This window comes from Prionailurus bengalensis, chromosome C2 (genome assembly GCF_016509475.1).
Source record: "Prionailurus bengalensis isolate Pbe53 chromosome C2, Fcat_Pben_1.1_paternal_pri, whole genome shotgun sequence".
Classification (NCBI taxonomy): domain Eukaryota; kingdom Metazoa; phylum Chordata; class Mammalia; order Carnivora; family Felidae; genus Prionailurus; species Prionailurus bengalensis.
The window spans coordinates 121,600,334-121,620,986 of record NC_057350.1 but is presented as its reverse complement, the minus strand read 5'-3'; the positions used below and the strand labels follow the sequence as shown (position 1 = coordinate 121,620,986).

At 34.5% G+C, this 20,653-nt stretch overlaps 1 protein-coding gene across 3 annotated transcripts in view; it reads left to right on the top strand.

Annotated features, from left to right (window-relative positions):
* LOC122491900 (U2 snRNP associated SURP domain containing) overlaps nucleotides 1–20,653 on the top strand; it is a 54,131-nt gene that overhangs the window by 6,355 nt on the left and 27,123 nt on the right. Inside the window, exons 2-14 of one of the 3 annotated variants that reach the window (XM_043595214.1) lie at nucleotides 2,418–2,462; nucleotides 3,908–4,039; nucleotides 6,376–6,474; nucleotides 9,007–9,121; nucleotides 9,595–9,728; nucleotides 12,360–12,427; nucleotides 13,008–13,102; nucleotides 13,185–13,220; nucleotides 13,312–13,394; nucleotides 14,904–15,069; nucleotides 15,252–15,463; nucleotides 16,396–16,439; nucleotides 19,535–19,639. In XM_043595214.1, coding sequence (XP_043451149.1) covers nucleotides 2,418–2,462; nucleotides 3,908–4,039; nucleotides 6,376–6,474; nucleotides 9,007–9,121; nucleotides 9,595–9,728; nucleotides 12,360–12,427; nucleotides 13,008–13,102; nucleotides 13,185–13,220; nucleotides 13,312–13,394; nucleotides 14,904–15,069; nucleotides 15,252–15,463; nucleotides 16,396–16,439; nucleotides 19,535–19,639 — 1,334 coding nt within the window. Of the gene's footprint in view, nucleotides 1–2,417; nucleotides 2,463–3,907; nucleotides 4,040–6,375; nucleotides 6,475–9,006; nucleotides 9,122–9,594; nucleotides 9,729–12,359; nucleotides 12,428–13,007; nucleotides 13,103–13,184; nucleotides 13,221–13,311; nucleotides 13,395–14,903; nucleotides 15,070–15,251; nucleotides 15,464–16,395; nucleotides 16,440–19,534; nucleotides 19,640–20,653 lie in introns of those variants that run through there. The other 2 variants (XM_043595213.1, XM_043595215.1) reach the window with 2 other exon arrangements.

The following is a 20,653-nucleotide window of genomic DNA, read 5'->3' as shown; positions in this document are numbered from 1 at the left end:
GGAATTAGAAGTCATCTCAGTGCAATAAAGGTGTTGATATGCCGCCTATGGAGAGATTGTTAAACTTGTGGAGATGCAGGTTGTTGCTTTAGAAGATGAGAGGAGAAAAGACATTTTAGGAGTCAGTAAAGGGAATGGAAAGCTCAAGGGGCAGAATGGCAGTGTTGGAGGAGTGTTGCTGTGGCTAGCCTGCTGAGTTGAACCAAGTTTTTATTCTCAGCCACTAGGATGTAGTGCCATATGGTATAGAATAGTTGGTTTCACCTTTAACTCCTTAGCAATCATGAGAACAAATGATCCTTTCTACTTTTGGGTGTTCTTGCTGTCTTTCATCACATCTGTACTATCTGCTTTCTCTATCCTGAGATAAATTTCTCCTGTGTCTGCTTCTTTATTGTCTCAAGCTTCCCTTATTATGCCCTTTGATTTCTTGCTTTTGGGTCTTTTTCATTTGGATGAAAAATTGTGCTGTAGACCTCGGAAGATCTTGAGGTATCATTAATTTGTTGTTCTTCAGTTAAAAAACATAAAAACCAAACTCAGGACAAATGGTAGTCAGTTCTAGGTTAGGAAGAGGGAAGGTCAGCTTCTGTAGTAGCATTACATTTACTGTTTACTAGGACCATTAGCTTTAGAAGTTGGTTATTCTTTTTAAAATCTTATTAAGTACTATTTGTATATCTCTAACTCTTCTTAAGTCTAAAGAAGTTCCATTCTGAATGCAGTGTAGTTATAGCTCCATATCAGTGGGAAATACCTGGTTTGCAGTAAATGTGACCAATGCCATCTTAGGTTAATTGAAATCAGCTAATGCATCTTCCTAAGCCATGCTGTTATTTTTAAGTCCTAGAAATGATTTGAATATGGTGGCATAGAAGTTTAAATAGCGCTGTCTTATAAGGTCTTAAGTGTTTACTTATGTGGGTGAACTTTAGAATTATTTTTGGTAACTTTGTCCCAATGCAAAGACTTCCCTTTGGGGTATTGAGCTGTTGAAATTGCATTAAATATATAAATAAATTTGGTTATAATTGACATTGTCTTAATAATGTTTATTCCCATCCAGGAATATAATGAGTCTTTTCAAAAGGTAACTTGAATAATTGAAGCCTTCTATAAAGTTTGTGTTTTCTTCACCTGGGTTGTTTACATTTCTTTAGTTGGTTTCTAGGCGTTTACTGCTTATTGTTACTATTGTGATTAGGATACTATTTTTGTTACCTACTAGGTTAATATAGTATATTGGCAAGCAGTTAATTTTTTTTTTAAATGTTTATTTATTTTGAGAGAGAGAGAGAGGGAGAACTAACATGCATGCTCTCACATACCCGTCTGACTCTGGAAGGGCCAGAGAGAGGGAGAGGGAATCCCAGACAGGCTCCTTCTCAGCACAGAGCCTGATGTGGTGTGTGATCTCATGACCATGAGATCGTGACCTGAGCCAAAATCAAGAGTCAGATGCTTAACTGACTGAGCCACCCAGGTGCCCCTCTTGGTTTCACTTTAAATATTTAAATATATATAGAAATAAGTCAAATCTCATTACCTAATACCTCGCAAAATAAAAACAGCTCAGTGACAGAGTTAAATTCTGGGACTCCTAGTAAAAATTTAAGACAGATATCACATGTTATTTAGTTAATAGTCTTGCAGCTTGGCTTTTTTGTCTTTAGATGCATAGTGGAAAAAAATAATATTGTATGCCGTATATAATTTGATCTGTAGGCCAGTTAGGAAAAATATGAAATTTTACCAGTTGCCATTGTCAGGAAGTGCCATTATTTGAAGACCGAATTCCTTCTGTGCAACAATCAGCAACAGTGGCATGCCGAATTAGGAGCAGCCCCCATAAAACAAGTTGTAAATGGTGGCCAATTGTGGATTTGATAATAGGGTTTTCTTTTTCTTGAACTATTTGTGCAGTAGCATTTGTACCTTTTACATTCAGGGTTTATGTGTGGATTTTCTTGTTATTAGAATCTGCTCCTTAAATGACCGGGTAGTTGGAAGGAGGGGAAGTTTCTTTGCTGTATAGCAAGATGTTGCTGTTCTGTCAGTGTTGTGGCAGTAAACAGTGTATCTTATGACTTGGGAAGAGCTTTTACACAAAAATTCTGTTGTAAAAATAGTGGTTAGTTTTCCAGTCTACAGTTTAAAAGGTTTATGCTTCAGAGATATCCCACTGTCATTTACATATTTTGGCCCATATGCTTCCTCAATTTTAAAGAATTGACTTGCACATTTATTTGGTCACAACCTTTTTATAAGTCATAGGTTGCCTTTGGTTTTATTAGCTGAGGAGAAATTGCTACAAGTTTGGGAAGATTAAGTCTGTATAACCTGAGGCACCCTTGTTTTGTTAGCATAATATATTTTAGGATCATTTAAATACTGACTTCCTTTTGTAATAATTGCAGACCAGATCATCAGATGTTCATTCATCTGGATCTTCAGATGCACACGTAAGTGTAAAAGGTGATCTTTGTCTTCTTTCTCTTTTCCTTCCTTCCTTCCTCCCTCCTTTTTTTCTCTTCCTCCTTTCTTCCTTCCTTCCAGCTCTATACCCAATGTGGGGCTCAAACTCATGACCCCCAGATTAAGAGGTACATGCTCCATCAGCTGAGCTAGCCAGGTGCCCCTTGTCTTTTTCTTTAACATTTAGTTTCTCTCTGTGTATATTCCTACGTTTATGATTTTGCTTGATAAATAGATAACAATTATATTCTGTGTGTCCTTTTCTATCATGTTTTTAGCTAGGTGCACTCTTTTTTGTGTGTTCTATTTGCACAAGTTGGCCCCCACAGACCATGTTAGAAACCAAGTATATATTGCACAAGTATATATATGTGCTTATAAAGTTCTGTACATATACAAATGTGTGTACTTGTACATTGACTATGGTTTGCATTATACACACTTGTTCTTTTCTCACTGCACAATAAATATACCTATTGGAAATCCCCGCAAGTCAGCAGTCACAGCTCTAATCTGCTGGCATCATTCCATAGGGGAAGGTACAAATTATTAAGCTGTTTCTCTATTGATGAGCATATACCTGTTGAAAAGCTTTTTGATATTTTGAATAATTCCTCAGTAAACATTCCTTTACATGTTATTACAGCAGTGCTCAAAGTCTGGTTTCAGACCCTTGGGGGTTACTGAGAATTTTCCAGGGGCTTTGTGAGTTCACCTATTTTAAATAATACAAAGATAATATTTGCCTTTTTCATCATGTTGACATTTGCATTAATGGTGCAAAAGCAATTGATGGATAAACTGTTGGCATCTTAGCATGAATCAAGCCAGTGTTGTCAAAGTGGACCAGTAGTCATTGTATTCTTCCCCACCTGGCACAGTAAAAGTAGAAATAGGCTAGTTTCACTTAAGCATGTTCTTGATGAAGCAGTAAAAATTATTAACATTTTGTCCTTGCGTATGGGTCTCTGTAATGTTCTGTATGATGAAATGGGAAGTACATATAAGGCACTACTGCTTATCAAAGTGTGATGTTTGTCTTGAGGAAAAGATAATTGCCAGATTATTTAAGTTGAGAAATGAAAACTGGCTCCTTTTTTCATGGAATACCGTTTTTACTTGAAGGAACAACTGACAAACTGGTTAATCAGACTTGGGGGTTTGGCAGATATTTTCTTCAAAACTTAAGGGAACAGATCTGTTACTTCAAAGAAAATAATTATTTGTTACTGATACAAAATTTGAGCTTTTGGGTCTAAGTTAGAATTTTTGGAAACTTTTAAGGACTTTTCTGATAAAATCAGTGGTGATATTAAGGGATGAGAGTTTTGATAGTGTATAGTGAAATTTGTCACTATTTGGACATTTGGGTTATTTGTACTTTTAGTACTACATATGTGATTTTTAAAACTTTGTTTTACTTTTCCCGAAGATGGATGCATCGGGACCCTCAGATAGTGACATGCCAAGTCGGACACGACCTAAGAGTCCAAGAAAACATAATTATAGGAATGAGAGTGCCCGTGAAAGCCTTTGTGATTCTCCTCATCAGAATCTCTCAAGAGTAAGTGTTGATAAAGATGAGAAAAGATTAATGATTTTAATCTGTCTTGATCATATTTGGTAGTTGAATATTTTGGTACTGGTTGTTTCATCTTGCACTATTTGGAAATAGCATTCTTTGTTGTATTTGGGTTAGTGATAAACAAGTTCATGTAAGGAAATGTTTTTTGTAGCTAATATGTGAGCTAGATTTCACTTAAAATTTAAAATTTTATTGAAAAAAACAAGGGAGTGTTTTTGATATAAAATGGTTAATAGTCAGATTTATTGTTCCTCCCTTATAACATTTACTGAACCAAGTGCCACATGACAGTCACTGGAAATAAACAGATGATTAAAACACAGTTCTTGCTCTTGGAGAGCATATAGTCTTGCCCTGGGATGTAAACAGGAACAGGTACTGTTCACTCTGGCTAGTGTAGTGCCCAGGGCAATATGAGAACTCAGAGAAGGAACTTCTTTACTATATGTATCTGCAAAGTGTTCTCACGCTGTTAGTCTTTTCTATTTCAAATAGTTTTTCTTGTGATTAAATTTGGGATGCTAATATATTAATAAAAATAAAATTTGGAAATATAATAAGACAGTTATCACCAGCCAATATTAAAATTCGTAACACTTAATTTTTCTTGTTTAATGTTTCTAAGCATAAATATATTTTCATGGATGATTGTATTTCTTTGTGTAAACATTCCATAGTTTCCTTAACTATTTTTCTGTTAAGTGTGTAAATTTAGCTCTTAGGATATAAATAAAATTGGAACCCTTCCAATTTTTTTTTGGAAAATTATGGTTTTCATTGAATTTGTATGTAATTTTGCTGTTTGAACTTCTTTTTAAATGTTTATTTATTTTGAGGGGAGTGAGAGAGCGTGAGCAGAGGAGGGGCAGAGAGAGAAGGAGATAGAGAATCCCAAGCAGGCTCACTATTGTCAGTGCAGAGTCTGATGTGGGTCATGAACTATGAGATCATGACCTGAGCTGAAATCAAGAGTTGGACACACTTAACTGACTGAGCCACCCATGCACCCAACCATTTGTGTAAACTTTTGAAGTTAAAACCATAGATGCTGGGGTACCTGGGTGGCTCAGTTGGTTGAGCATCCAACTCCTGATTTTGGCCCAGATCATGATCCTAGGGTCCTGGGATTAAGCCCTGCGTCAGGCTCCACACTGAGCATGGAGCCTGCTATGGATTCTCTCTCTCTCTCTCTCTCTCTCTCTCTCTCTCTCTCTCTCTCTCCCGTCCTCCCTCCCTCCCTCCCTCTTTCTCCCTGTCTCTCCTTGTCTCTCCCTCTCCCTCTCTTCCCCCTGCCAAAAAATTAATAAATTTTTAAAAAGTGCCAAAAAAGAGTCCCCAAACAAATCCAGAGATGTTGAATGATGAGCAAACGTTTTTCTTTCTACTTTGGGGAAAAAATTTAGTTTGAATCTATTACTGAAACCTCATTTTGACTTTGGGGTTATAAATGGTTTTATTTTTTTCAGTGACTTTAATGTAACTTTAAAATAGTTTATAGCATTTTACTCTTCCATTTTGCTTCTCTCAAGGTCAAGCCTATTTAATAATCAGGAATTTGATAAAGTCTAATTTGTTATTGGTTAACTTGTCATTTTGGTAGGCAAGAGTGAAACGTTTGGATTTTAGTTACAGATTGATATTTTAGGTTGTATTTAATAGACATTCCTCTTAAGTTTATGAATCAAAGTCTAACATTCAAATGAATAACTGAACAGCTAAAGGTCAACAGCAGTTTTACTTCTGAAATCTGAAATTCTGTGATTATGTTTATAAAAACAGTGTTGTTGATGAAGAATGAGTTAATTTACTGAATTATAAAAGGAAGTGATGTGATGTAGTACCTGAAATGGGGGTTATAGATGGTATTTAGATTCTTGCTGCTGAACTTTGGAAATACATGCTGCCTTCTCCCTATTTGAATGTCTGTTTTCCATCACTACTTCTTTTCTTCAGAATCATCTGTACTTTTTCTCAAGTGCTTTTCTAGCAAGTAGGCTGACTGAGTCCTAAGCCTTGGCGTCTCCCTCTCTGCTTTATTTTTACCTTTTTAAAAGAAAATGGCTTTTGTGTGTTACTGACCTTGAGTTAGCCAACGAAGACACACGTTAAGGAATACTTTACATCAGAATCAAGCCCAATGAAGGCACTTGATGCTTAAGAGTAGCCTCAGCTTTTCTGCTTTACAGTGAAATTTCTTTTTTAAAAGTCATCTAATCTGAAGACTTGATTACCACTTGAAAGCTGTATCAGTTGAGTTATAGGTAGCATTAAGAATGTGTATGTAGTAAACGTATGCTTTTTACTTCTTTTCACAGCCTCTTCTAGAAAACAAACTTAAAGCATTCAGTATTGGAAAAATGAGTACAGCTAAGAGAACTTTAAGTAAGAAGGAGCAAGAAGAATTAAAGAAAAAGGTAATGTTTAAATTGCATTTTGAGTTATCCTTGGAAATGTGTCTAGTAAGTGCATGTACAAATAGAGAAGTGCTTTTGAAAGTTTCTTGACCTCAGGGTATTCTCAGTTCCCACCACCAAGTCAAGTCTGTAACACAGGGTACATTCAGAGGAGTCTAGTTTGTATCCCTGTCCCCTCCACCATTTCTTATATGTAAGTTTTGGTTATTCTCTGGTCTGTTCTTTTTGTATAAGTAACTCTATATAAATATATACTGTACTCCTCTTTCCTAGATGATCAGTAATATGCTATATACAGTGTACTTTCTGCATTTTGCTTTTTTCACTTAACATATCTCAGAGATTACTGCAGGTATATTGAAATATCCTTTTTTTAAAAAAATTGTTTTTAATGTTTTTATTTATTTTTTGAGAGAGAGAGAGAGAGAGAGAGTGAGAGAGAGAGAGAGAGAGAGAATGAGTGGGGGAGGGCATAGAAAGAGAGGGAGGCACAGAATCCGAAGCAGGCTCCAGGCTCCGAGCTTTCAGCACAGAGCCCGATGCAGGGCTCAAACTCAAAAGCTGTGAGATCATGACCTGAGCCAAAGTCAGATGCTTAACTGACTGAGCCATCCAGGTACACGCCCCCTGCCCCCTTTTTTTTAATAATAACCTGTGTAGACATATATTAGTTTATTCATTAAAATTCTGTTGAGGGCATTTTTATTTTGGTCTTTTGCCATTACAAATAGTGCTGTTAATGGATACTGTTATGCATGTGGGTTTTTTTGCTAGTTTATCTTTGGGGTATATACATTTAAAGTTCATGTATTTTGAGAGAGAGAGAGAGGGAGCGAGCGCGTGCATGCACACTGAATGGGAAGGGGCAGAGAGAGAGGGAGAGAGAATCCCAAGCAGGCTCTGTGCTGTCAGCATGGACTCTGTGGGGCTTGATCTCATGAACCATGACATCATGACCTGAGCCAAAATCAAGTGTCCAACACGTAACCAGCTGAGTCACCCAGGCGCCCCATTGGGATATATTTCTATAAGTGAGGTTACTGGGTTGAATGGTAAATGCCTAAATGTAGCTCTGTTGGGTATTGTCAGATTGCTCTCTATAAGGGCAGAGCCATTTTGCATTTCTGTCCATAATGTATGAGAGCTTGTGTCCCTATAGCCTTGCCAACAGAGGATATTTTTGAAATTTTGCCAATCTGCTAGGTGAAAAATGTTATCAGTGTAGTTTTAAATTTTTATTTCTCTTGTATAAGTAAGGTTGAACAGCTTTTGTGTTTGTATCTGTGAACTATCTGCATGTATCTCAACCAGTCTTTTCAGAGATTGTAGGTCATCTCTGTTTTAGAAACTTCACATGCTGAGTATATTAACACTTCGTGACACAGGTGCAGTGTTTTTTTTCCCAGTCAGTTGTCTCTTTATTTTGTTTCTGGTGTTTTTCGGTGTAGAAACTGTTTATTGTTAGGTAATCAGATTTATCAATCTTCCCTTATGATTTCTAGTATTCCATTATTGTTCTCACTCCTAGCTTATAAAGGAATTTCCTCATTTTTTAAATACTTTATATATAGTTTCATTAAAAAAAATTAAATCTGATTCATTTGCAGTTTCTCCTAGTATGTGTTGTGAAGAATTGGCTCATTTTTACCTTTCTTTTTCAGATAGTTATCAAGTTATCCCAATATCATTCATTGAAAAGTCCCATCTGTTCTCCCTTGAGTTGAGCTATTCCTTTTATTGAATACTAAATTTCCGACTGTTATTGGATTTATTTCTTTGTTTTCTATTCTCTTCCATTGGCCTTTGATGCATACATATTTTGGGGACATTGTGAAGAGTAATAACTGCAATTTTAAGGTTCTTTTGAGATTTTTTTTTTTTTAAATGCCAGCTATGGAGATATTGCTGCTTCAGCTTGTAATACTCATGTCTTTGGTGGTTTGTAAAGGAAATCTTTATAATCACTGAATTAAATCATCGTGCTTTGGAAATGTTAAAAACATTAATAGAGTAATATATTTTATATAGTTGTCATACAGTTTGACTCCTGCTGTCTCTTTTTTAATTTTTTTTTTTTAACATTTATTTATTTTTGAGACAGACAGCATGAATAGGGGAGGGGCAGAGAGAGAGGGAGACACAGAATCTGAAACTGGCTCCAGGCTCTGAGCTGTCAGCACAGAGCCCAACGCGGGGCTCAAACTCACGGACCGTGAGATCATGACCTGAGCTGAAGTCGGACGCTTAACTGACCGAACCACCCAGGCGCCCCTGACTCCTGCTGTCTCTAAACAGATTTACTTAGGGGGTCTTTTTCTGGTTCCACAAATTGCCAGTAAAGGATCAAAGTCTCTTTCAGTTTCAATGTTAATATCTAATACCTACTAAAAATTAGGTGTTATTACTTATTGGGACTGCCTAACCTGCTTTTCCCAGTGAAGGGAAAGGTTTTGTTTACATTATTACTTGATGAGTCTCACCCTGTGTACAATAATTTTCATATTAAGTCATATTATTTTCATGTATATTTAGGAAGATGAAAAGGCAGCAGCTGAGATTTATGAGGAATTTCTTGCTGCTTTTGAAGGAAGTGATGGTAATAAAGTGAAGACGTTTGTGCGTGGAGGTGTTGTTAATGCAGCTAAAGGTTAGTATGAATATTACAGTCCTTGAGCAAATCCAAAATGTCCTAGTAGAATGACTGTAGGTAATTATGAAAGATGTTTGTTGTCTTTAGAATTTCACATTTTCTTTCTATCAGCACCCTCTAGTGTTGATATTAATCGTTAATTAGCAAAATAAATGGCCAGATATGGGTTAGAGAAATTGGAGCCAGAGAAGTTTTAAAAATGTTTAGTGCCTTTCAAGGTTGAAGACAGCAGTGCACTTTGCAAAAATTTTAATGTATTTCATAGTTTAACTATAAAATGATTAAATTAGTATTTTGTTGGAGAGTAAGGTGGTAATAAGAACTTAACTTCATATTTTGTCACTAGTATATCTTAGTGCTAAACACATTTTCCTAATTTTTGTTTATTTTTAACTAAAAATAATAAAGGATCAAATAATATGAAATTATTTTTGAGAATTAGTTTTGAAGCTTAGTATTTTAAATTTCAGAAGAACATGAAACAGATGAAAAAAGAGGTAAAATCTATAAGCCGTCTTCAAGATTTGCAGATCAAAAAAATCCTCCAAATCAGTCATCCAATGAAAGACCACCATCTCTTCTTGTCATAGAAACCAAAAAACCTGTAAGTCATAATCAAATAAGTGGCTTTGTATGTTCAGAGATGACACTGCCAATGATATTTCAGTACTTTCATTGTAAGCAGGACTTTGGTTTCTTGTTTATAATTATTTTTGCAATAGATGTTGAGTTTTGTTGCTTAATCTTTCTAGAGAAGAGATAATAAATTAGAGTAGGACATTTAGACGATATTCTTATGTTCTTTGAGCGATAAACATTTGGTGTTACTGTACTCATTGCATACTGCAAGTAAAAAGTTGACTTTATTTTATTTATTTAAAAAATTTTTTTTATGTTTATTTATTTTTGATAGAGACAGAGCATGAGTGGGGGAGGGGCAGAGAGAGAGGGAGACACAGAATCTGAAACAGGCTCCAGGCTCTGAGCTGTCAACACAGCCCAATGCGGGGCTCGAACTCACGGAGTGAGAGATCATGACCTGAGCTGAAGTCAGACGCTCAACCTACTGAGCCACCCAGGCGCCCCAAAAGTTGACTGTATTTTAAATAAAAAGTAATGGGATTTTTGTTTTTAAACAGTTCTAAACTGAGGTATTTAAATAATACCAGCATGTGTAGTGGCAGTTAACTTTGGAAAACTTACGTATTCCAATAATGTATCTTTTGCCTAGAACATTTTTGGTATTTATTTGGAAATACTGTCAACCTAGTGGCACTTTCTTTTAAGTATTCTTGGTATTAGAAAAATTTTTATTTTTTGATGGATTTTTCATGGTAGTTGGTATATAGATATGGGTCACGTCATTTGGAACCATACTTGGTGAAGAAATATGATTACATTGAAAGGTGACACTGACTTTCCTTGCATGACTAAAATAGCTCTGGATGCAAAGGAAAAAAAGCAGTTTAATTGAGATATAATTCACATACCATAAAATTTACCCTTTTAAATTATTCAGTTGTTTTTTAAATTATATTCACAGTTGTGCAAAAATCACTAATTTCTAATTGCAGAACATTTTTATTATCCCAGAAAGAAACCTTATACCTATTTTAGTCATCCCCAACCCCTGGCAATTACTAATCTCCTTTTTATCTGTTTGGATTTGCCTGTTTAAGACATTTCATGCAGATGGAATCATACAACATGTAGCCTTTTGTTTCTGGCTTGTTAGCATAATATTTCAAGGTTCATATGTATGTTCTGGCACATGTTAGTACCTTATTCCTTTTTATGGTTGAATAATATTTTATGGATATAGCACATACTGTTTATCCATCTATCACTTACATTTGGGTTGTCTCCACTTTTTGGTTATTATGAATAATGTTGCTATAAACATTTGTGGGTAGGCTTTTTTTGTGGACTTACATATTCAGTTCTCAAATATATGGTATATGTATTTTATATCCCTACATACACATATACCTAGGAATGGAATTCTGGGTTGTATGGTAACTATTTGTTTAATCTTTTGAGAAACTGCCAAAACTGTTTTCCAGATGAGCTGTATCATTTTATAATCCCATCAGCAATGTATGAGGGTTCTAATTTTTCCACATCTTTACCAACGCTTGTTAAAATTGTCTATTTTTAAAATTTATTTTAGTCATCTTAGTGGGTGTGAAGTTGTATCTAATTGTGATTTTGATTTTCACTTCCCTGATGATGAACATCTTTTTATGTGTTTATCATCCATTTGTAGTCTTCTGTGGAGAAATGTCTTTTCAGCTCCTTGGCCCGTTTTGTAATTGGGCTTCTTGTTGTCTTTTTACTGTTAAGTTGTAAGAGTATTTTATACTTCCTGGAGTCAAGTCTCTTATCAGCTATTTGAATTGCACATGTTTTCTCCCATTCTGTGAGTTGTCTTTGCATTTTATTGATAGTGTCCCTTGAAGCCCAAAGTTTTTAATTTGATGAAGTTTAGTTTATCTGTTTTTTTTTTATGTTGATTTTGCTTTCGATGTCATATCTAAGAAATCATTGCCTTATTCAAAGTCATGAAGTCATGAAGATTTATTCCTATGTTTTTCTCTTAGAGTTTTATAGTTTTAGTGCTTCAGTTTAGTTTCTGTGAGTCATTTGAGTGAATTTTTGTGTATGGCATGAAGAAGTTCAACTTCACTTTTTCTTGCATGTGGATATTCTAGCACTATTTGTGAAAAAAGGCTATTTTTCTCCATTGCGTTATTTTGGCACTTTTAAGAGAGGGATTTCAAAAGCAGTTTTAAAAGAGGAATCCCAAAGATATTACTGATTGTTTTACTAATTCATAGTCCTCCTACAGTGATTGTTTTGAAGAAGGGCATATTTTTGGTAGTTGTTCATGGTACTTTAGTTGGCAGTTCAGTTACTTTATGTTCATTAGTTTTGCTTCCTGTTATTCTCTAACAATATTCAGGCCTAATTATCCCAGGCTTTTAGGGGATAAAGTTAGCGAGTCCTTTACTTTAAGACTGTAGTTTGTTATTTTCTTTAATTGCTTTAATAATTGAATTGTTAAATTCTTAGTTCAAGAGAACAGGAAGGAAGTGCAGTGAAAACAGAAGTAATTTAAATAATTAGAACATAATTGGCATTAAAATAAAAATTATTTAAAACGATCTTATTATTGAACCATTCGTTTTGTTTAATCTTGTTTTGTATGAAGTATAACTTGTTATATCCTTCATAGCCACTGAAGAAAGGGGAGAAAGAAAAGAAAAAAAGCAATTTGGAACTCTTCAAAGAAGAATTGAAACAGTAAGTTTTATAGTGTGGAGAACAGCTATCATAGGTATTTTGCATTATTGGCTTAGAGATGCAGGTATGAAGAATGTAGTTTACTGATTAGTTACCACTAAACTGGCTTACCTACTATGAGGTTGTTTTAGATATTACAGTGATTTTTTTTAGGATATGTTTGAAAGTGAATTAGCATTTCATCCAGCACCTGGGTTGGTTACATCATGTAGATGCAGTTCAATTGATAGTATCTAAGTGTTTAATGTCCAGAGTCCTGTTTGCAGTGGAAACAATGTAGTCACTGAGATATGGGTGAGGAGTGAGCAAACTTAACCAAGAAAGAACAAATTCTGTGGTCTTGATGTTGAATTTCCACCTTGGAAGTGGGCTTTGTATTCTAATGCTTGTTTGACATAGCAGAAATTTGCTCATGACTTATAGCTATGGGACTCACTGATCTCAGTTGTTAGTACTGGCATTTAATTATTCACAAATATTTCAAGTTCTGTGAACATGGTACCTGGGTAAGTTGTATTCTTAACAGATGTGAACGAACAAATTTTGGCTCATTGTTAGTGATTATAAATGTTTTCAACAGAATTCAGGAAGAGCGTGATGAGAGACATAAAACAAAAGGCAGGTTAAGCCGATTTGAGCCTCCTCAGTCAGATTCTGATGGTCAGCGTCGTTCTAGTAAGTGGCATTTTTTTTAATGTTTATAGTTGTGATTAACTATTCTAAAAACTAAGAATTGTTTTCTTTTCCCCTTTTAAAGTGGATGCGCCTTCAAGAAGAAATAGATCATCTGGTGGTAATACAGTTTTTTGCTTTTTTTAACTAATAAAAATTGTCCATACTTTGTATTTTGCAGGTTATAATTTTTTTTTCCCTCTTTGTCCTAGTTCTTGATGATTATGCACCTGGCTCACATGATGTAGGAGATCCAAGCACTACTAATTTATACCTTGGAAACATTAATCCACAGGTAATAGAAAAGTTAGATGAATGTTGACTTGTATTCTTTATAATTATGGAAGAAAACTGCTTTATCAATAAAATAAAGAATCTAAAATAAAATTTGATGGAACTTAGGGACTATTGAAGTCTCTAAAATTACCTTATAAAATTAAGTCTTAACTGGTATGGGCTGAATTATCTTGCTGCAGTTCTTAAGGGTTTATCTCTTCTTTCTGTAACTGGACTATCTGAATTTGAAATGTCTTACTATGTGCTGATTTTATTATTTATCAAAATAGGATATGACCAGTGCTAGTCAATGTTCTTTTGAGACTACCCCCTTCTGATGCATAGCTTGCTTCCTTAATAATGTATTTCCTTTTTCTTTCTTCATAATAGCAAACTAGTGATTTGTGCCTGTCTTTTATATTTTAATTCTTTTCCTCATTTTAGTGTTACTTGTGTTATGAGGAATGTAGTGGTTGTAATAAATAACATGGTCTTTTTAAAAGTTACATCTGTTTGGACCTCATTGTGTATTTGCCATTTTCTCTTTTCTCTCTCGATTACATAGGGTGCTGGAAAAAGAAAAAGTGATTAGATTTTTTTTTTCTTTTATCACCAACATATTTTCTCCTTTTCTTAAATGCGATAATCACTGCTGCCTGAAAAACATTGCTAAATGCCTAAATAAATCACTGCCGAAAAACAGCTTATTTTATTTATTTATTTATTTATTTATTTATTTATTTATTTATTTATTTTTAAATTTTTTTTTCAATGTTTATTTATTTTTGGAACAGAGAGAGACAGAGCATGAACGGGGGAGGGGCAGAGAGAGAGGGAGACACAGAATCGGAAACAGGCTCCAGGCTCCGAGCCATCAGCCCAGAGCCTGACGTGGGGCTCGAACTCACGGACCGTGAGATCGTGACCTGGTTGAAGTCGGACGCTTAACCGACTGCGCCACCCAGGCGCCCCATATTTTTTTATTTATTTTTTAACGTTTATTTATTTTTTGAGATAGAGAGAGACAGCATGAACCGGGGAGGGTCAGAGAGAGAGAGGGAGACACAGAATCTGAAACAGGCCCTAAGCTCTGAGCTGTCAGCACAGAGCCCGACACGGGGCTGGAACCCACGAACCGCAAGATCATGACCTAAGCTGAAGTCAGACGCTTAACTGACTGAGCCACCCAGGCTCCCCCCCCCCCCCCACTTTTTTTTTAAATTTTGAAACAGCTTATTTTAGATGCAGGATCTTAAAAGGAGCAAGAGGGGATATAGAGGTGTACTTCTGATTTCTTTAGCCATCGGCCTCTTCACCCTGACCACTTATTTGTGTTTCTGGTATGAAAAGATTTGTGAATGTCCCATGAGGGCAAGATTTTACCTGTATAGATAGAGGTCCTAGTACTTAAATGGAAAATTGTAGCATTAAAATGTCTTTTTGTTAAGTTTGCAACAATTACTTTGCTTTCTGTTGCATAGAATTTCCCTTTTTTCGCATACCAAAAAACTCTCAATCTTTTTAATAGATGAATGAAGAAATGCTTTGTCAAGAATTTGGAAGATTTGGACCATTAGCCAGTGTGAAAATTATGTGGCCTAGAACTGATGAAGAAAGAGCAAGAGAGAGAAACTGTGGCTTTGTGGCCTTTATGAATAGAAGAGATGCTGAAAGAGCTTTAAAAAATTTAAATGGTAAGAAAGTTTTTATTGTCTCTTAATAGAATTCAGACTTTTTCTCATTCTGGAAATACTTACGAAAACTCTAGGGGAAAAATAGACCAGAAATGGAAAGGTTAAAATTAATTCAAATTATCAGTCATCTTTTATTTTCTTTTGAGAGTTACCAGGGTGACCTTTCTTTTCTTTTTTTGTAGGAAAGATGATTATGTCTTTTGAAATGAAGCTAGGTTGGGGTAAAGCTGTGCCTATTCCTCCACATCCAATATACATTCCGCCTTCTATGATGGAACATACGCTTCCCCCACCTCCATCAGGACTGCCTTTTAATGCGCAGCCTAGAGAGAGGTTAAAAAACCCCAATGCTCCAATGTTACCGCCACCTAAAAACAAGGAGGATTTTGAGAAGGTAATTTAAAAAATGTACATAGGGCCGCATCTAATTTGTAAATACTAAATCTGTGGTAGTATTTCTTTTCAATAATTTTATAGAAAATGTGTGTGTAATTTTGTTTGGCAACTCTTAAAGAAATAAGTAGATGTGTTCCCTGCCTTAGCCCGTGGAAACCCTGTATTGAAATACTAGGTCATATTTTTATTTGTGGCTACCATTCCTTTTTTGACCACTTAAGTTTTTTTTCCTTTGTCCACTATTGTATCCAGGTTTGCTTAAGTGCAATATCTAAATTAACTTTGTTCTGAGAAAGTGATACTTTGTATTTGGTTAAGTGACTTTTCAATTAGAAAGACCTAAATAGTTAAACTGTTTGGATGGCTGCTAGCTAATTTAATTCTCAAGGTCTGAGGCATTAGAGTATTTGAGAGCATATGTGGTTTTTTTTAAAAAAACAGTTAACTACTCTAGTAAAAGCAAAGGGTGAGTATTTTCTTTTTATTAAACATAAAACCAACTTAATTTCAAGTTTATAAGAATTTGTTGGTTCTATTATGAAATAATTACACTTAAAATGACAGGGCTGGTTTTAAAGGCTTGGGAACAAAGTAGCAAACTGTATGGTCAGAGGCAAACAGTTAATTATTTCACAAATTAAAATCTTTATCTGATAATTCTCAGTGTAGTACCTATTTCAGTGCATTGATGTGCATTCTGGCAGGAATGTTCTGATTCTTTGCATTTGGTGAACATTTATTGTTCACTGAACACATCCATTTGCATTTATGTAATTGCTTAGTGTATAATTACTTCAAATGCAGTCATTGCCTGCAAAACTTGTGATTAGATGTGTAGTGTTTTCAATGCATTATGTATATTTTTGCTTGTTACTTGTTAACAATACTCACATATTCTATGTTTATTATCTGATGTGACTTCATATACAGACTCTGTCGCAAGCCATAGTCAAAGTGGTTATCCCAACAGAAAGGTACATGTTTTTCTTTATTATTACTGATCTAAATATAGACAATATCCCCTTCTGAATTAAAAAAAAATGGTGTTGAGGAAAAGGTAATATCTTGACTGAGCAATGGTTCCTTCCCAGTACTTTTTGGGGGGGATATGTGACTAACTTTAGTGTACTTTGCAATTTTATGTCCTTATCTTTTTGTTTTTATTGTTACCAATGTAGGGGATTTTATAGCTTTAGTAGTTAGAAGGTGTTTAATAGATTTAATATGGAGTTGTTAGTCTAATAATATTAGACTATTGTGATGGGAAAATAGTATTTTAAATGTATCTTAAATTGTGTATAATGTTACATTTTGACCCATCTGTTTTTTTTTTTTCTCTTTGTTCCTGAATGATCTGTGTTTATGCAACTTTAGTTTGAGTTCTCCTTACTGAAGGGCATAGCTTTGGTTTTTTTCTAATTGATTAGGAATTACTACCAATTCATTTCATGAACACTGAACATACTAGAAACTTTTTTTCATGGTAACAAAGGTATTTGGAATTCTTTTATTTTCCTTTTTCCTTTTTTTCGTTTTCAACATAATGATAAAGCAGAAGAATTCATGCTCTAGGTATGCTCTTGCTCAGTCAAGCTAAGCCTTTTCCCAAACACAGGAACACAACACTGGTTGAATAATAAATGAACACAAAAGAATACCAAATTCTCTTTGACATTGGCCTTGGTGAGCAACACCAGCTGAACTGTCTGCGGCAGCGGGGGACCAGGAAAACATCATGGGATGGATTGGGAAAGTATACAGTTTTTGACCAGACATTGGTACGATCGACTCCAATAAATGTGGTTTTATTATAACTGAGAGACAATTTTTTGGTTTTTTTTTTTTTTTTTGGTTGTTATTGCCCAGAGTAAGATAATTGCCATTTTAAAATAAAATAATGCACTTTAAAATATATCCTCTTTTTGTACTACACTGTTTCATTCTGATAGAAAAGTCACCCTTTTAAAAATGATGTTAAATACACAATCTTTAAGGAAAAAGCTGTGTGATTACAATTCTTTAATAATCTTGAATTCGGGTTAGCAACAAACTAATTGTCAGATTTTGATTTTAAATAATCACATGAAACGTTTAAATATTTTTAAACTTTAAATTTTCTAAAATAGATTTTATCAGTTTACAAGCCTATTTAAAACTATAGTGGTTTTTTTTTCCACTGATAAAAAAGCACTCACAGGAAAGTATTTTTGTAGCATTTAAAAAGCATATATCCAGTAGTAGCTTTACATGTGGCTCAGCTTATTTCAAAACTAAATTTTGAGTAAATATTTTGTTGAAAAGTCTTAACTCACCATTACAGTGAATCCTTTGTTTTAAACTTGCTAAACCATTTTTCATCTATAATATTCAAGTCAAGTTGCTTTTGACTTAATTCGTATAAGTTTCTGTATGTATAGCATTTGTCCCCCTAGTAATTGATTTTATATATTATGATATTCACATAAAATTTCCCTTCACTTCAATTTGGCACATACCAGTGGGAGTTTTGGAACTGAATCATAACTTTACATTATCTCCCTTCCCTCAAAATGATATCATTAGCTGTATGGATGCCAAGAATACATTCTTATTTGGATATCAAGAACTGCCTATTTGCAGAACTATTAATACTAGTTTTTAGATTTCAAATTGATGCTTTTGGTTTTTTGTTTTAACAGTTTTGAGGTTGAATGAATAGTTTTAAATATAGTTTCCCCTTTATTAAAGATTTAAACTTTCATATAATTTTTTTGATCTAAAGAGGTCAAAAAAATTAATTTTTTTCACTATGTTGAAATTTTAGTGTCCATTTAAGTAGTTTTGTTTGAAAACTGTAAGAAAATAATTATAATGACCATGAGATAAATTATTTTACTGTTTATGTACTCTGAAGCAGTGCTTTATAGAGCCAAAAAAATCTGTCTTATTCTATAACTCTATTCATATTCTAGCAATTATATGAACTTAATTTGAGCTGGGAATGCTAAAGGTGTAATTTAGTGTGTGCCTTGTACCAAGAGCCAATATCCTTTTGCTTTTCCCAATTATTATTTGCCAACTCTGTATGTTGGGGGACTGGTGAAGTGAGAAATCAAAAGCAGCTTGTAATAAGCTGAGTCATTTTTGCTTGATGCTGTAATCAATGTCTAAAATAGTGTTATATATCACATGATTTTAGGACCTAGAGTTTGAAAATAAAGATTTTCTATGAGCCCAACCAATAAAATGTACTAAAAAGTTACAAGTTTCTTTTTGGCTTAGATACTGGAAAGTAATTGTTTTGAAAAGTGGGAAAAGCATCTCACCATGTCCCTGTTTTTGGAATATTTTGGAAAGCGGACTCCATTTAAGTCTTTGGCAATATAATTGCTTCATTGAGTCATAATATGCAGGCAGAATTATACATGTCATGAGTGGTGTGAACTAGTTTGAAGTGTGATCCAAAGGGATGTTGCCTCATTAAAGGTCAGATTCAATAAAAACTCCATCTGCTATATGTGTACCAGAAAAGCACAGGAGTTGGATGGATTTTTTATTAAATCAGGCCTTAAACTTGTTAAATAGTTCTGCTTTTTTATAAATTATAGTTATGTATATAACGTTTCAATACCACCACAAAAGTGCTTGGTTTAGGAATATTTTCTTTTAAAACTGAGATAGTATGTAAGTTTTTAGATGGCTATGATAACATGTAAGCTCTGAGTTTACTGATTTTATATATTTGCAGCTTTCCAATTAGTTGTGATTCATAATTTAATGTTTTGCATTTTGAAAATAAAATTAAGTGGCATTTAAAAAATTAAAACTTTATTGCTAAGAAGCTGTGTTGTGGTTTCCCACCCTCCCTTCTCCTTTCCTTCCCCTCCAACTCCCCTGTCCCCATTATCCCGCTCCCTCTTAATGCACAAGGAAGGCATTAACATATGCTCCAGGTTATTTTTTTGGTATAAAATTTTGTATTAGTCAGCAGAATAATCTTTTTCTGCACAATTATAGTAACTTAGGACAAGTATAGTTTTATGTAGTGGTAGGTCTGAATCCATTTTCTTTAACTGTGTTGTTGTTGTAGGAATTTACTCGCCCTGATACATCGAATGATAGAGTTTGTTGTACGTGAAGGGCCAATGTTTGAAGCTATGATTATGAACAGAGAAATCAACAATCCTATGTTCAGGTGTGCTTTTTTTCTTTTAAACTTTTTTTTACTGTGGTAAAATATACATATAACAAAATGTATCATTTTTGCCATTTTTACGTGTATAGTTGAATGGCGTTAAGTACATTCATATTATTGTGCAGACTACCTCGTATAAGTGGAATCATTCAGTATTTGTATGTTGAGACTTGCTTATTTCATTTACCATAATGTCTTCAAGGTTCTTCCATGTTGTAGCATGTGTCAGAATTTCCTCACCTTTAAAGCTGAATAATAGTCCATTGCCTGTATAAACCACATTTTGTTTGTCCTCAGGTGTGCGTTTAAAAAAAACTTTTAGGGGCACCTGGGTGGCTCAGTCGGTTAAGCGGCTGACTTCAGTTCAGGTCATGATATCGCAGTCTGTGAGTTTGAGCCCCGCATCGGGCTATGTACTGACAGCTGAGAGCCTGGAGCCTACTTCAGATTCTGTGTCTCCCTCTCTGCCCTTCTCCTGCTCATGCTCTGTCTCTCTCCCTCTCTCTCAAAAATAAACATTAAAAAAACAACAAAAAAAAAAAAAACAACCTTTGTTTTTTGGAATTAAAAATATTTCCAAGAATAAAGTTCTAGAAGTTTGGGGTTATTTTTGTCGTAGGAATGAGAAGACAGTTTTAGTAAATAGGATGCACTTGGATCAGTTTTCCATCTGATTTTGATTTAGTTAACTGCATAACATTGTTTTTCGCAGTCTCTAGGAGGGAAATACTCTGTGCTTTCCAATGAAAGTCCTTCATAAGTGAGATATAGTAGAATAATGGAGATTTATAGAAAATTGCTTATCTTCTGAATAGCTGTGGTATCTAAGGCATTCATTTAACACTCTTAAGTCTTTAAAATACACTGCTTTTGAAATTTCTATCTTTGGAAAATCTCTCCACTGCCAGATACAATAGCCTACATGTAAGCGTTCAATAAAATTGATTGTAAGATGCATACATACCTTCTGAGTACTAACATTAGTCACAAAGGCTGTCTGGGGGCTAGGGTGAG